At 34.2% G+C, this 15132-nt stretch overlaps 2 protein-coding genes across 2 annotated transcripts; one reads left to right on the top strand and one right to left on the bottom strand.

Moving 5' to 3' along the window:
* Positions 1-139: 139 nt before the first annotated feature.
* LOC110378453 (crossover junction endonuclease MUS81) lies at positions 140-3617 on the top strand. Its single transcript, XM_021337723.3, has 3 exons — positions 140-1485; positions 1612-2038; positions 2178-3617. Exons 1-3 carry the CDS (start codon positions 476-478, stop codon positions 2514-2516), a joined length of 1776 nt encoding a protein of 591 aa, XP_021193398.3. The 5' UTR covers positions 140-475; the 3' UTR covers positions 2517-3617.
* Positions 3618-4065: 448 nt separating this feature from the next.
* LOC110378455 (porimin) lies at positions 4066-10457 on the bottom strand. Its single transcript, XM_021337724.3, has 3 exons — positions 10271-10457; positions 6141-6606; positions 4066-4823 (listed from the first exon to the last, which is right to left on the bottom strand). The coding sequence occupies exons 1-3, from the start codon at positions 10338-10340 to the stop codon at positions 4706-4708; spliced, it is 654 nt and encodes a 217-aa protein (XP_021193399.3). The 5' UTR covers positions 10341-10457; the 3' UTR covers positions 4066-4705.
* Between the last annotated feature and the right edge of the window lie 4675 nt (positions 10458-15132).

Below are 15132 nucleotides of genomic sequence, written 5' to 3'. Positions count from 1 at the left end.
AATTCCAACATAGATTAAAAAAAACTTTCAGTTTTACTCATAATTTAGTCGATTCTATGATGTACAACCCTATGCTTTTAAAATCATACCATGTACAAATATATGTTAATTATTTATTATTGATGGCAATTATGGTAATTATTTTATTGATTGATTGTTTATTTGGTCATGTCAGTTAATGGTCGCTGTTCGGATTAATATTTTCATGACTACAGCTTGAAAGATAACTGTATAGTGTTTATATCGGGAAGTTATTGAACCACAATATAATAATGGGTGGCTACTGTTGGAGCTGAAGGTTTAAATTGTCATAATCATATTCTTTTGTGATCTGACCAGTCACAAGACCTTATAGAAAAACTATTTATGAAAATGTACAAATTATTGAGATACACGTGCTTAAAGCTGCATATCTAACTGCACCTAATCTGCATCAACATTATCGACTACTAAGTAAAATAATATAACTACAAAAATGCAGATATCTTCCACAACCCAGAAAGTTAACTTGAAACGGGTAAGGCCAAATCCACTTTTTGAAGATTGGTTATCAAATACATATGAAGAGGCCAAGTTAAAGAAAAGCAGTCTTGAGCCCAAGCTCAAAGAGGCAACAGAGTCGCTAGCCAAATACCCTTTGCCATTAAAATCTGGAGCTGAATGTATTATACTGAAAGGTTTTGATAAAAAACTCTGCCTTTACCTTGATAAGTGTTTGAACAACTATAATCACAATTTGGCTCTATCACAGTATTGTGATTCAAGATGTGATGAAATTAGATCTCGGAAGAGGCGATCGGAGAGCCCTACATCAACCACATCACCAACACCATTGGATGATTGTGTTACACAGAGTGGGAGCAATAGTCAAGCATCAGATGATCATCAACCTATTGAGAAACTTCCTAAGGTTGACACCCAGCCTGAGACTGTTGTCATAGACCTAGAGGGTCCTAGCAGTTCTGGAAATGTCCAAAAAAAAGACAAAAAGAAAAAGTATAAGCCTGCCCACAGATCTGGTGGCTATGCATTACTTGTTGCATTATTAGAACAGAGCTTAGAACACCCTGATAACCCTTCACTGTCTAAAGAAGACTTGATAGAGAAAGCTCAAAAACATTGTGAAGAATCATTTGTAAGACCAAAACCGGACACTTTTTATACTGCTTGGTCTAATATGACCAGGCTGGTAAGTAAAGGGTTAGTAGAAAAAATTAAGAAGAAAAAGGCTGAATATCTGTTGACTGAAAATGGAAAGATACTGGCCAGAGAGATATTGGAAGATGCCAAAAGTATTCCAACTGTGAATGATATAATTTTTAATGATGGTCCATCAACAAGCAGTGGTCTTGTTAATCAGAGTAGCAGTCCCATAGCAGATGAAGTGCCATCAACTTCAGGAATTGCATACACAAAGGATGCCATTGAGTTGCCACCTGGCTCATTCGATATTGTATTATTGATTGATAAGAATGAAACTGGCGGGTATGTATCTTGTTTCTCTTATTAGCATGTTAATGACTTTTTATCAGATGTGTGCCATTTGTTTTTAGTATTAGATATCATGTTATTTTCTGAGTGTTAAATTTCATAAAATTATTCCTTTTTCAGGCTCAAAAAGAAGAACGATCCAACAGTTGCTCAGTTTAAGAAGTATCCCGACTTGAACCATGAATACAGAAGCCTCAAAGTTGGTGACTTCACATGGATTGCAAGAAGCAAAGACAATCCAGAACATGAACTAGTCCTGCCATTTGTAATTGAACGAAAGAGGATGGATGATCTTGGCGCCAGTATTAAAGATGGAAGGTTCCATGAGCAGAAATTCAGACTTCGTAAATGTGGTCTTGAAAATGTAATCTATATGGTGGAAAATTATGGGAAAAACAAGCATGTGGGATTGCCCATACAGAGTTTGATGCAGGCATTAGCCAACACAAGAGTACAAGACAACTTCAAAGTTCATGTGACAGATTCTCTTACTAACTCTGTAAGATTTTTGGCTATGATGACCAAGAGACTCACCATTCGTTTTAAGGTGGGTACATTATTATGTTCATTTGATTCACTGCACAATGCAGGCCACATTAAATTATATTTTTGTTCACAAAGCTTGCATATCCGAGTAGTACTTTACCTACTCCTACTAAATGAGTATTTCTGTTATTTTTTTTCAGGATAAGCAACTGAGAGGCCGCAATGAAGAACCAAAAGATGAATACCTGATGACATTTGAGTACTTCAACAAATCATCCGCCAAGAACAAGGCACTTACAGTCACAGAGACCTTTTTAAAAATACTGCTGCAGCTAAAAGGAATGTCTGTTGAGAAAGCTTTGGCGATCACTAATAAATACCAAACACCCCGTTCTCTAATACATGCTTACGTCAAATGTGATAGGAAAGAAGGTGAACTCCTGTTGGCTCATTTGAAATACGGTGATCTCAACCGCAATGTTGGGCCTGTGGTTAGTAAATCTATTTATCAATTGTTTTCAAGCAGCTGTGCTGAGTAACTTTAAAATCAAGATGCCACATAAGTAGGATCAGAATTTGGGTGCGATCCTTAGCACCTGTAGGGCCAGACTTGAAAATCTCCGAATTATTATTTATTAAGTAGATAAATTTATCACTGTCTAAATTTAAATTTTCTGAATAAGAAATGCTGTTTTGAAGAGTTTGAAAGACTGAAGCGGCGAACTACGTTTAGTGTGCCAAAAACGGTGCAATGCCGCTAATATGGCTTTACTTAATTTTTAAATGTTAGATGTTACTGTCTATTTTTAGGAGTACTATGCTCAACACTAAACTTATTATAAAAAATGGTCTGAGAACATAAACACGTTGACCTGTTTATGGAGCTGGTGCTAAAGGTCAAAAGATAATGGGATCATGAGGAAATCGATATTTTGTGCTATTTTTTATATTTATAATTTGCATGTTGTAATATAATTACTATAGTGCGAATAGGTTATAAGTATTTATTTTTGTAATTAAATTACAACTACGCTTTTTAAGCTAGCGATTTTGGTTCCTGCTTTCGACTATATTTAATGAGTATAAATGTGAAGTATGTATCATTGTAGTGATTAATGAAATCCGTGGTAATTTAATCAATTATAATGTGATAAATATGTATTACATAATACTAAGAAAACGTGTTCCATAGTAAACTATTCATAAAAGGTTTGTGAACACGTGACGTAATTTGTGATTTCGTAGTAGATTTTCTTCTAATTTATGTAACAATATTGAAATGTCGGCCTATTTATAGGAAATAAACGACACCTGCATCAGTATTATGTAAGTTAATGTCCCGGCCAGGTGGGTTTTAATGTATTTAATATTCTAATCAATCTTGGTGTATGTGAATCAAAAATAAAAAAAATACGATATATATGTATACTTTATTTATTTAACATAACCATTGACAGACATGAGTAGGTAGCAGTAGTAAGATAGACAGAATTTTAATAGTGGCATGTAAACCTCTCGAATAACTATCGATAAATAGTTCAGATTTAAGAGCACTTTAGGATGGAATCAACTTTCCCCAGTTTACAAATAGCGTGTTAAAATCACAAAAATAATAAAACAAAATATACAGAATTGGTTATGGTTTGACACAAAAAAGTTTGAGGGCTGATTTTTCAATCGCCAGATAACTCTTATCTGAAGAATATGTTTGACGATTTGACAGCTTTTGTATGGAAAATATGTCAACCCGCCATATTTATTCCTCAGATAGAAGTTAACTGAGGATTGAAAAATCAGCCCTTAGAATGAGATATTTCAGAAATTTCGAGATTCTCTAGGAGAGTTTGAGATGGAAAACTAGTTTGGAATTTAGTCGAGCATACGAGATTCGGTAAACTTGATTATGCCAAACCAATATAGGTACTACTTTAGACCCTTATTTTCATCATCACATTGCGTTTCCTTACAATAACACTTAACATTAATAAATATACTTAATGGCTATCTTTGAAATACAGTGTGTATGAAGCTGTAGATATATAAATTTTACCAAATGCAGTGTTTTACCAAATCCGAAACATGGCACTGTTCACAAGAGAAGAACATTAACACTACAACTAAATTGCACTCAAAGTTGAAACAGTATGATGATAATCATCAGTGGCCCATAATAGTTTTAATAATATTTGAATCATCTTACAAATTCAGTATATAAACATCTATAGATTCCAAATCACATATATTTTCATATAATATTACGAATGTAATAAGTCTGGTATAAAAACCTGGTGGATATAAAATTATACGTAGATAAATACTTTGCTTACTTGCTTAAAATAAAGCATGCAACATAGAAAAATAAATGCCAAACAATCTACTAGAAGTTACAAAGTCTTACGCTATTAAAAAGAGAACAAATTTAATTTGAGTTGTAAAATTATGACCTAATCGACCAATCACCTAAGGGACACATCACTAGTATTCGTTTCGGACGGAAATGCTACACGAATGCTAGTGACGCGAACCTCCTAACATATAATTCGGAAAAGCTAAATTACGTTATCAAAATATTGAGATGAACAAAATTTACACGTAATTATGTATAATATACCTGTATTTACTAAAGTGCACTCGAAGGTTTGAAGTTGTAGAACAAAATAAATTCCCCTTTTTATAAAATAAATCTTAAAGATAGGTGCACTTAAAATAGGGTGAAACTTAACAATATTTAGAGAGTGTGGTAGTTCCTTTCGGTTTGGTTCTTATAGTACTTGAATCCCATGAAGCCGATGGCAAGGAGACCAAGAGTCAGTATGATGCCACCGATGAAGCTCGGCCCATCGAATCTGAAATAATAAACAAGTACAATGTTAATGTTATAAGAACACGGCTTACTGAGAAACTGCTATTCTCTGAACCATATTGTAAACAAACATGCAAATTATAATTATCAGCATTTATTCTGGCAATTGATGGGAATAATATTTTTGATAACTAAACTGTACCGATTTTTTTATCACGCTATAGTAATTATTATTTTATAGCCCATTAATAGTAGTTAAATTATACACGAGCTACTGATAGTATTATTTGTTTATAATGACGTATCTGAGTAGTTTCATTGTCATCTTCATGCTAATGTGCTAGATAACAGATGCACAGTTTTATAGCATAAATGTGAATGGCAATCGATGCGCGATAACCTTTGTTTGTTGTATCATCAGCTTCCTGTAATACTGTGAAGATACCTACTTGTACGTACAATTGGTAACATGGAATATTCACTCGTTAATTGAACAGAAGGGTATAATTTTGAATGATGACACAAAAATGTAACCTTCAAAAGAACTAAATTAAAAGAAGTTTACATAATAAATAAATCTGCAAAAAGCAGTAAAACATATGAATCCGCAGTGCATCATTATCATTACAAAATCAACGAAGTTTTTCCTATTTTTTTGATCTTTCAATAAAAACCAGACAACAATTAAATCATCTAAGTCTGTGTCCACAAGACACAATAGTCATCCATATCAGATAGATAGCTAATTCAAATACTGCAGAGCAAAGTCACTGAGCATGCTTGAACAAATTAAGTGGCACTTTTATTCTAAAGATAGCCGCGATACGTCAATGTCCTGTACGCTGTACGTCTGTGTGCAATAATCGATACCTGTGTATGAATTAGTAATGGACACGACACGGAACAGTAAATAAGACTATCGGTTTGCTTTAGTGAGCGGTACGGTTTTCCCTATAGATAAATATATTAAATTCTAACGCTGTTTGCGGTTTATTGATAATTTCTATTAAAGCGGTAGCCATATTACTATTAACTTGAGCCGAGGTAAATGTTGTTAGAACTCTTATAATTTCCTCTTGCCTATTTATTTCAATGTTGAAACGGGATTAGATCGAATAATTTTAGATCCTCATATTTATCAAATACTAGAATAATACTTGTTGTAACCTGTTAATGTTAAGTTAATGAAAATACATGGAGATGAAATCGGGCAAAAGATGATACTGAATGTCGAAGATGTAAACAATGTAGCAAACCTACTTCCGAAAAGGGAGATAGTTTACCTTGAAGGTATAGCTTTGTTGATTTTATAGTATAAGGAGTTGTAGGGTAAAAAGATGGAGAAACAAAAAATACTCACGCTCTGGTTTTCGCTTCGACAGGCGCAACAGTGGGGCTGACATTATCAGCCTTAGGCGTCACAGTTGCGTTCTTAGCTGCAGTTTCTGCCGTCTCAGCGTTGGTTGGTTTATTTACAGGAACTACTGAGCCAGTGGGAGTTCCTTTAGGCGATTCTTCTTTCTTTTCAGCGGGTTTCTCAGTAACCTCTGTGGGTTTAAGTTCTGTATTTGCCTTTTCTGTAGGCTTAGTGTCGTTGGTCTTAGTAGACGTTTCGTTCACAGCTTTAGGTGTGGTTTGAGTTTCTTTTGTGGCAGTGGCATTCTCTGTGGCATTTACTGGGGCAGTCGATTGAGCAGTTGCCGTGGTATTTGCTGCTGCAGTTTTATTAGCCGTTACATTGTTCGCTTCGAGAACTGCAGGTTTAGGTGTCTCAAGTTTCGGCTCTGTTTCCTTAGCGGCTTTAGCATCTGGTGTAGCTGGTGTCTCTAAAATAAAACAAGAACAAAATCTTTATCCATCAATAGTCCACTTTTTCTTTTAATTTTTTTCCAAGGAAAAATATTCCACCCAAATCTTGCTCCTATTATACAAATAAATTAGAAGTTAACTCCAAAACGATCGTAGATTATGCATATTATAAAATCCACTGTAACCTTGACAACAAAAAAACCTGTTCAGTCTGTCAGTTTTTGTTGTGGCTCAATTTTTATCATGAATATTTTGATCATTTTATGTAGTAGGTACTCAAAGGTAGAACTAAGCAATTTGAACTTTTATAGAAGGCAGATTCCAATGCAAGAGTTTCATAATGTTTATGCTGTCTTAATGTCTGCCCATTTGCATAAATTACCATTGTTTAATAGAGGTACCTGCTTTATGATAAAAACAAACAGCGATCATTAGGGAAAAGAACATAAGAAAACATTAAAATTATAGTAGGTTTACAAAGTATTGCTTCAACTAAGGCTTAAGAGGAAAATGAAGAATTCCCACTGTTTCAAGTTTTCTACATGACTATGTTTGGTAAACAACAAAGCCTATAAATGTGCTCTAAACCAAAACAGTCAACTTTCCCACATACGGAAACATTGTTTTATTTTCTGATTTCTAAATTCGAAAAAAAGACACATCACGCTCAAAATTAAAAATATAGCTTTAATAAGAAAAAGATTATAAAAATAAATGTTCAGCAATTTTGGATTTCTTGTAAATAATATTGTCCTTTGAGTGTTGAGCTACTTTAGGTCTTTATGCTTACTTCATCATCCTCCGAGCCTTTTCCCAACTATGTTGGGGTCGGCTTCCAGTCTAACCGGATTCAGCTGAGTACCAGTGCTTTACAAGAAGCGACTGCCTATCTGACCTCCTCAACCCAGTTACCTGGGCAACCCGAAACCCTTTGGTTTGACTGGTGTCAGACTTACTGGCTTCTGACTACCCGTAACGACTGCCAAGGATGTTCAATGACAGCCGAGACCTACAGTTTAACGTGCCATCCGAAACACCATCTTTATGCTTACTTCACCAACAACATAAACTTCAATTTTCTTTAAAGAACTGTTTACTATTTGTCATATTTAACTTTCAAAGTAAATAGTGTTACGAAAAATAGACTTTTATTTTGTTAGTGAAAATGGGCTTAGAATGTTAATGTTAAGTATTTCAAGTGTTTGTGATCTTAAGTAATATATGGTAACTATGTTTATAAAAAATTTGGAAGAGTTCATTACCTTAGGGGTTGACTGTACCTTTACCAATACATTTATAAGAATGAATATACGTTTTTCTTTATATTTCAAGGCTTTTGAAAATACTTTTGTTATTTGCTATAGGTATACCAAACTCCTCTGATTGTCATGGAAAAAATACAGCGTGTTTTATCAGCACAGAAGATTATACTCTAAAAATAGTTTCTATGCATGAAATAGGTTTCCTAATGAATTTCTGATTGCTTATTAATAATTTATAAATGTAGATACAAATTCCCAAGTGTTGTTATGATTTGATTATTATCTTCCATGAATATCTTTAGTACTTTTAAGATAACATCATTGAAGTAACTTGAGAGACTTTTTATGACATTAATAATCATCTATGATAGATAGTTATTGATATGATATAATTAAATTAAATGTCAGTTGCCAAATAAGGAAGCTATACCATGGCTAATCCCAAAAAAAATATTTGACACTAATCCGGCAAAAAATAACAAATGTTTTCATATCCAGTATGCATTTACTTGTGTTTCCCATTAGCTATCTTCGATTTTTATTTCTTGTTAGTGTTTTATTTATTGAACAACATATTAACACTTTTGTATACCTACAATGTAGAAGTGCTGTTGTTGACAGGAAAAAATTAAAAAAAAATAATTTGGGTCCAATCAAATCAATCAATCCAATCTTTGATATTATAAAGGGGAAAGACCTGTATGTATGTAGAAAGGTAAAACTGGTAATTTTGACTTCTGAGATAGATTAGTACCTATGTTTAAAGTTGTGGTGGCCTAATGGGTAAAGCACCAACCTCTCGAGTAAGAGTGTGGGGTTTTGACTCCAGGTCAGGCAAGTACGAATGCAACTTTTTCAAGATATCTTAGAAATCGAACACTGTTTCGGATAGCATGTTAAAATGTAGGTTTTCCTGGCTGTCATAAAAGTTGGCAGGGTATTGGGCAAAAGGGGTATTGGGTTGCCCGGGTAACTGGGTGGAGGCAATCAGATAGGATATACTCCATGTAAAAATTACTCCAATTACAGGCAAAACATGTATGGCTCTATCCTACCTAATTTTAACACCTCATGTTTAACAATACCTATGTTTTGTAAACATATACCCATGTTTTTACAAAATAAATTATCTTTTATCTTTATCTTTTTTATCTAAAACACTGGTACTCAGCTGGATACAGGTTGTCTGGAAGTCGACCCCAACATAGTTAGGAAAAGGCTACGCAGATAATGAATCTTGTAGTTAAAGGATACCATAAGCTTTATACAGTTTAAATGTAAAGTATGTAGCAAAAAACAGTAACATGTGTACCAGCTGTTGTTAGAGATAACAATGATCTTTTGTACATAAATTGTATACAGCTAATGTAAACAGTATGTGCTGTTTCACCCGTGTACCCTCTGGATAGTAATAATTTTTCAAACTTAGGGCAAACAAAATTTAAAAAAAAAAACTGTTTAGAAAAACATTTCTATTAGTATTTACTCAAAGAACTACCTTCTTTTATTATTTTATATGATATAATTAGCAAATATAGGTGTGTACAAAATTTCCTGGGTTTTGTCTTTCAGGAAACTGCTAACGTATGGATAAGGGAATCCTTCAACAGGAGACAGCCAACATGATAACATTAGCTATTGCATGCTAAATGTAAACTTTTTCAACCCAATAATATTTTAGTTCCTGTATTGTCAATTGTTAACAGTTATTACTGGTTCAATAACACCTTACATGTTACTGAGCAATTAGAAACTGTGTTAATGGACTTCTTGCATTTAGCAAGCAGTTTTAGACACATTTGATCAATAAATACTCTTTACAGACAATGTTACGTATGTTCAGGTTGGCAAGACTACCATTTTCAAGGAAGTCTAGTTAGTTTCAAATAAAGAATGTGGTAAAAAAAGTTGGCACTACTAACTAGCTCATTGAACTTGGCCAAAGTATTGGTCATGATGCCAATACATTTAAAAAGAAAGTCACCTGACATAGGGCAATTCTAATAACCGTAACCTGTCCCTTTATTGGGAAATACATTAACAAATAATTGTGCAATAACGACGTTCTCGAGCTTGTTAAACTGGATCTGATAATACCACACTACCGGGTATTTAGATATTTTTTTACGGTGTCGATGTTTGTTGCTGCATTACCGCAACGTTGCCGCGTCATAAAAAAATCTCAGCGATCAACTGGTACAGGAACAAGTATTATTTCCCTGACCTTGACAATACTACGTGGAATTCCCATCTTAACACCATACTAAAAAATCGATTGCCTATACACATGAACAAAAATACCATACGCTACTAGATGAAACAAATCAAAATTAACTCAACGTCAGAACTACGCATCTTATCGTGAGAAAATTCTTATGAAACACTAAACAGTGTTAAATTGTAATTTCGTTTTCCTTACCTGGTGCTTGAGTTGGTACGCTGAGGCACACAGAGAGTGATAATAAACAAACAAATATTACTTTCTTCATCTTGAATATCGTTAAATATCAGTCAAATATTAATATTTATCAAAAACTCTAAACTACGCTTCCACTGATTGCCGACAAGAGAAAAAACGATTTCACACAGAATAAAAACCAGTGATGTGACGTGGAGTAAACAGAGTTTTAGTCGATTATTGAATTGTCACGGTGATGTAACGATGCTTAGTAGAGTTTAATTTTTTTCGTTAAATTTTATTTAAGTGTGCTTCGACTGTAAACAGTTATTTTAATCTTGAAATAATCGATAATCTCTATGAAATCTCTTTAAGTTATTTTTCAGTCATGAAACATTGTTTTTTTTTTCAAACAAGAACCTTTGTAGTAAGAATTCTGTCGAGTTAGTTCGTACGAGTCTTGTGGTATTAACTCATTATTTTTTTGAATAATGCTCAATTTGTTATGGAGGCGTTTTAATGGAAAAACACAGGAGACACACGCGATTTCGGATTTAGTTACATTTTCAGTCGATGGAGACATTTGGATGATTTTTGAATCTGCTATTCGACAAAGTACGAATTTACTTACCTAACTTTTTTATAGTAGGCGTGTTGAAGAAAAAAATATACCTAAAGAGGTATAAAATTGAGTCAGTAGAAAATAAGGCCGGTAGCGGTAGCGACTAGCTAGCGTAGAGCGAAAGCTAAGTGAATTACTCATTGAAATGCACCAGCTTACATATTGTATGAACTGCCCATTCTTGTTGACTTGCATATTATGAATGCGTGGATGTAAATTGACGAGGGCGGGCTTAAAAATAGCTCCTTTTGATTCGCTCTATGTTTTGTATTAAATTAGAATAAATTCTCAGCATTTACCGTATTTTGTTAATCAATTACCTACATACTTTAATTAATAGTTGATTTTGTTTGTATAACTTCATTTCTATTTATGTCATCGGTTTCGTCTCTTACATTCATTCATGTGCATTCACTTCACTATAATTTGGGAAAGAACCGAAAATTATACTCGGGGATCCCCGGTGTAACGGTGGGTGGTGCTATAAACTTGCTAGATATAAAAAAGTAAATAGGCATATACAATGTGTCCCGGGGATAAGTGACCGCCCGAAATTTTTTGAATATTTGTACAAAATTAAGGATAATTTCCTTTATATTTGGGACTTACCGCCTTTGGTTTTTTTTTAATGATTTTTAGTAAATACTGTGACGTGCTGCAGTTTTTTTAAGATATTTCCTAAGTTTTTACATCTTTTTAAATTCTTTTTTCTTTATTGACTAGCCGACATCATAGTTTATCAATTAAAATTATCAAACATAACAAAAATGTAATAAAACATTTATTAGAAAAAAAAGAAAATAAAAATTCAAAGAAAATAACGCCTTTTTTTCAGTTTTTTCAAAATAAGTCCAATAAATGCCCCGATAATATCACTTTAATTTATTAATAAACTACATGATATTTCCTACAATAGCTCACAACAATGTTTGCTGCTATTTCAAACGAATGCAAAAATACAGTCAGTTGAAATTTGAAAAAAAAGAGCAAAGCCTGTTATTAACAGGCCTGACAATAAAATTTTTTTAATGATTTTTTTCAAAAATATAAATGAAATTATCCTTAATTTTGTACAAATATTCAAAAAATTTCGGGCGGTCACTTATCCCCGGGACACATTGTATAAGTAATCCTAGTGTTAGCTGCCAGTAGTTGCAAAGAGGCCAGCAAAGACGAGCGACTATAGACACCTCGCCATTCAGCCGTGCATCTATGCTTGGAGGATTCTTTTTTCGAACGTCATTATGACAAGACATGTTATCGTTTGACAGAATAAGATTTTGCCGCGTTCTTGACGAATCTTAGTTGATTTTCATGTTAAAACTATTTCTTGTAATTTCCTCGTTAAACAAACCTGCTTCTGGTTTTTAAGACTAGCATATAGATTGGCACGGGAACTGCATTTATGTCCTAGTAAGTATTATTTATTACGTAATTTCAAAGCAGTCCATTTCTAATTAATATCGTGCCAAGCGGTCGCGTATTTAAGTGCAATACATTTGAAATACCTCGTTGAATTTGGCGTTCTATGTTCGGACTTTAAACACCAATGAAATGGCATACAGATAATGGGCGCGGGGATTTACTTGTGTAGTGTACCGTGTCTTGTGACAGCGTAGGAGAATAATTTTAATGTAATTAAATAAATTTAGGTTTTGGTGCTTCATTCGGAGTCAAAGTAATAATTAATATTTTCATGAATATAGCTTCGTCAGTCGTCATGGATGAGTGTTGGAGTAAAACCTGTCAACAGCCTCACACGGGTAGGTATAAAAATATATAGGTAGGTATGCCATTTTTTTATTTCAGTAGGTTTCAGTAGGTAAGATTTAGCACTTATTCCATTCCTCTTGTTTTATTATTCCTATTAGCAGACCGTACCCCAGAGTAGCCACTTGCAAGCGTCCATAGCGGGCTTTATTACCCGCTACACTAACTGTGCTCTTATTACCTATTCAAACACTAAGCCTCAAAGCTCGCTCGTCCATTAATTAAGCCGACGAGCTCACAAATTAGATTTTCTCTGACATGCTTTGTCATGTAATTTTTCAATAATTTTAGGGGGTTTATGTTAATACCCTTGATTATAAATAGTTTAGTCGGGAATATTATGTAAAACTAGCTGTTCCCCGCGCTTCCACTTGACTCGCGTCATTAGGAATTTACTGCCCACGGTCGGGTAAAAGGTATGTCTATGTCCTTTCTCATGTTTTAGATTATATTATACTGTTATACTACGTAGACATACCAAAATGATAAAATCCGAAAACCCTTTAGAGGGAGCAACACAGCTATAGGTAGATTATTTCATCAGTAGCCAGTTTACCATAATACATCAAACACCAAACAAAAAGGGTGCGAATGAAGGGAAGTCAAATTAAAGTCCCATTGTCACGCATCCGACAGTTCCTTATTTTCTTAAACAGGGATCGTCTGGTCGTCAAACTTCATTGACAAGATAAGAGTAGCTGTCCCAAAACCATATTAGGGACGGAATAATAAAAGGAAATACACCATGTATCCCTAATCCCTTTCCTGAAGGGATTTTGGGTAAACACATCAAACTTTTGACCGGGAAAGAAACTCGTCAATCTGATTCACGCAATACCTATGGAAAACAAGAAAAAAGTAAATGGAAATGAATGGATTAGTTATTAGGGCTGTCTGGTAGGTAGCATGCAATATTTTGTTAGAATACTTACCTGTCAGTAATCTTAACTGCTTAGGCCGCGATCCAATGCTTGCCATTAATATGAGTTTTTGACAGGAACTGCTAAGTGGCAAATTCGATGTTTGTCCCTTGAAATGCACATGATTGCTTGTATCACCTGGGGGTATGGCAGTGTGCCAGTTGGTCACGAGTTTCGAGCAAATGGGCTCGGCTGTATAGAGTAGATGCCTACCTTTACCTACTAAGAAGAATGTACGTAATAAATTGTGAGGTTTAAGGTACGGTACGAAATAAATCCTTACGGAAATGAAGTATGAAGTCGTTTCCAAGTGCCTGAAATAGGTTTCAATTCATTGCGTTCACAACCAGATACTTATTACTTCTTTGAAGATCAAAAATCAACTGCAGATCTAGGTAGTTCGTTTGATACTTACTAACCGTCTTTTCCACAAATGCAGATAAAAAATTGCAAAGGAATAATTTGCTACGAGCGTGCCTTTGGCAGAGTTAGCAGCAATGCTCAAAGGGTTCCAACCTTCGTTCAAACGTTAGCAACTCCTTAAAATCAGTAAAGCATTAAGCCAACTATTGTGAGCCTTTAAATAGTCAGACTTTTTGTTGCGACGTACATTTTTCAACTGGATTTATCTGCTACAGAAATATAAAATGAAATAAGTAGTAGGTAGGTTAATATCCTTAGCTCTAACGTTTCCTTAATTGGTTATTCTTAAACCTGACTGATAAAGGTTTTTTGAACTAAATAGGTAGGTATATAAACCGAAACCATTTGATAACTTTGGTATTTAATGGGCTCTCATGTAGAAACAACCTTTTACTATGGGTTGATGTACCGGACTTCCATATGAAATGAAAACATGAAATTGCCAAACAAAGTAATCTCATTAAGTAAAGTTATAATCTATCACATCACATAAAGGTTCTCATGATTGTATCAAAATAATTTGGTAGACGATACCCACGTCAATGTCACACAAAGATGTATTTATTTATAGCTCCCTCCAAAAATTTGGGCAACTACAATAATGAGAAAAGCTAAAATTAGAATCGTTTTAGTCCTAGATTTGACGTCAGAGAAATAATTATATGCGATATAGCTTACCTACTGCTAGAGTAAAAAGTTGCTTTGATTTTGGAGGTATCTAGTTCAGTTGTACATACTTTATCTAACGAAATCGATTGAGTTACACTTGTGTGAGTAAATGCATCTATAGGTATGCATATTGTCTTTGTATGCATAAGCTCGAGCGCTCAATAGTGGTCAAGTCACCGAGTCATACAATAACAATGTGAAAGCAAATTTAAATTACACACACAAGTAAGCATATTTCAGCGGCTTTCATGAGATAAAACATCTATAACCTTCCACAACCTTTCTCCGGTAAAGTCCTGACCACACCTAATAAAACGAACTTGTATTTTATAACTTGGCAACCCTGCTTTTAAGCCGTGCCCAAGGCGCTCGTTTGAAAACTAAGTTACAAGACATAATGGAAAGGGCTAGGTTAAATAGAAAAACGGTTGCCCCTGTCCTCCGAAATTACGATGCGTTACAACTAAAAGATTTTCACT

Source organism: Helicoverpa armigera, chromosome 7 (assembly GCF_030705265.1).
Source record: "Helicoverpa armigera isolate CAAS_96S chromosome 7, ASM3070526v1, whole genome shotgun sequence".
NCBI classification, from domain to species: Eukaryota; Metazoa; Arthropoda; class Insecta; order Lepidoptera; family Noctuidae; genus Helicoverpa; species Helicoverpa armigera.
Note: the sequence above shows the minus strand (reverse complement) of the source record. Positions and strands in the feature narration are given on the sequence as shown.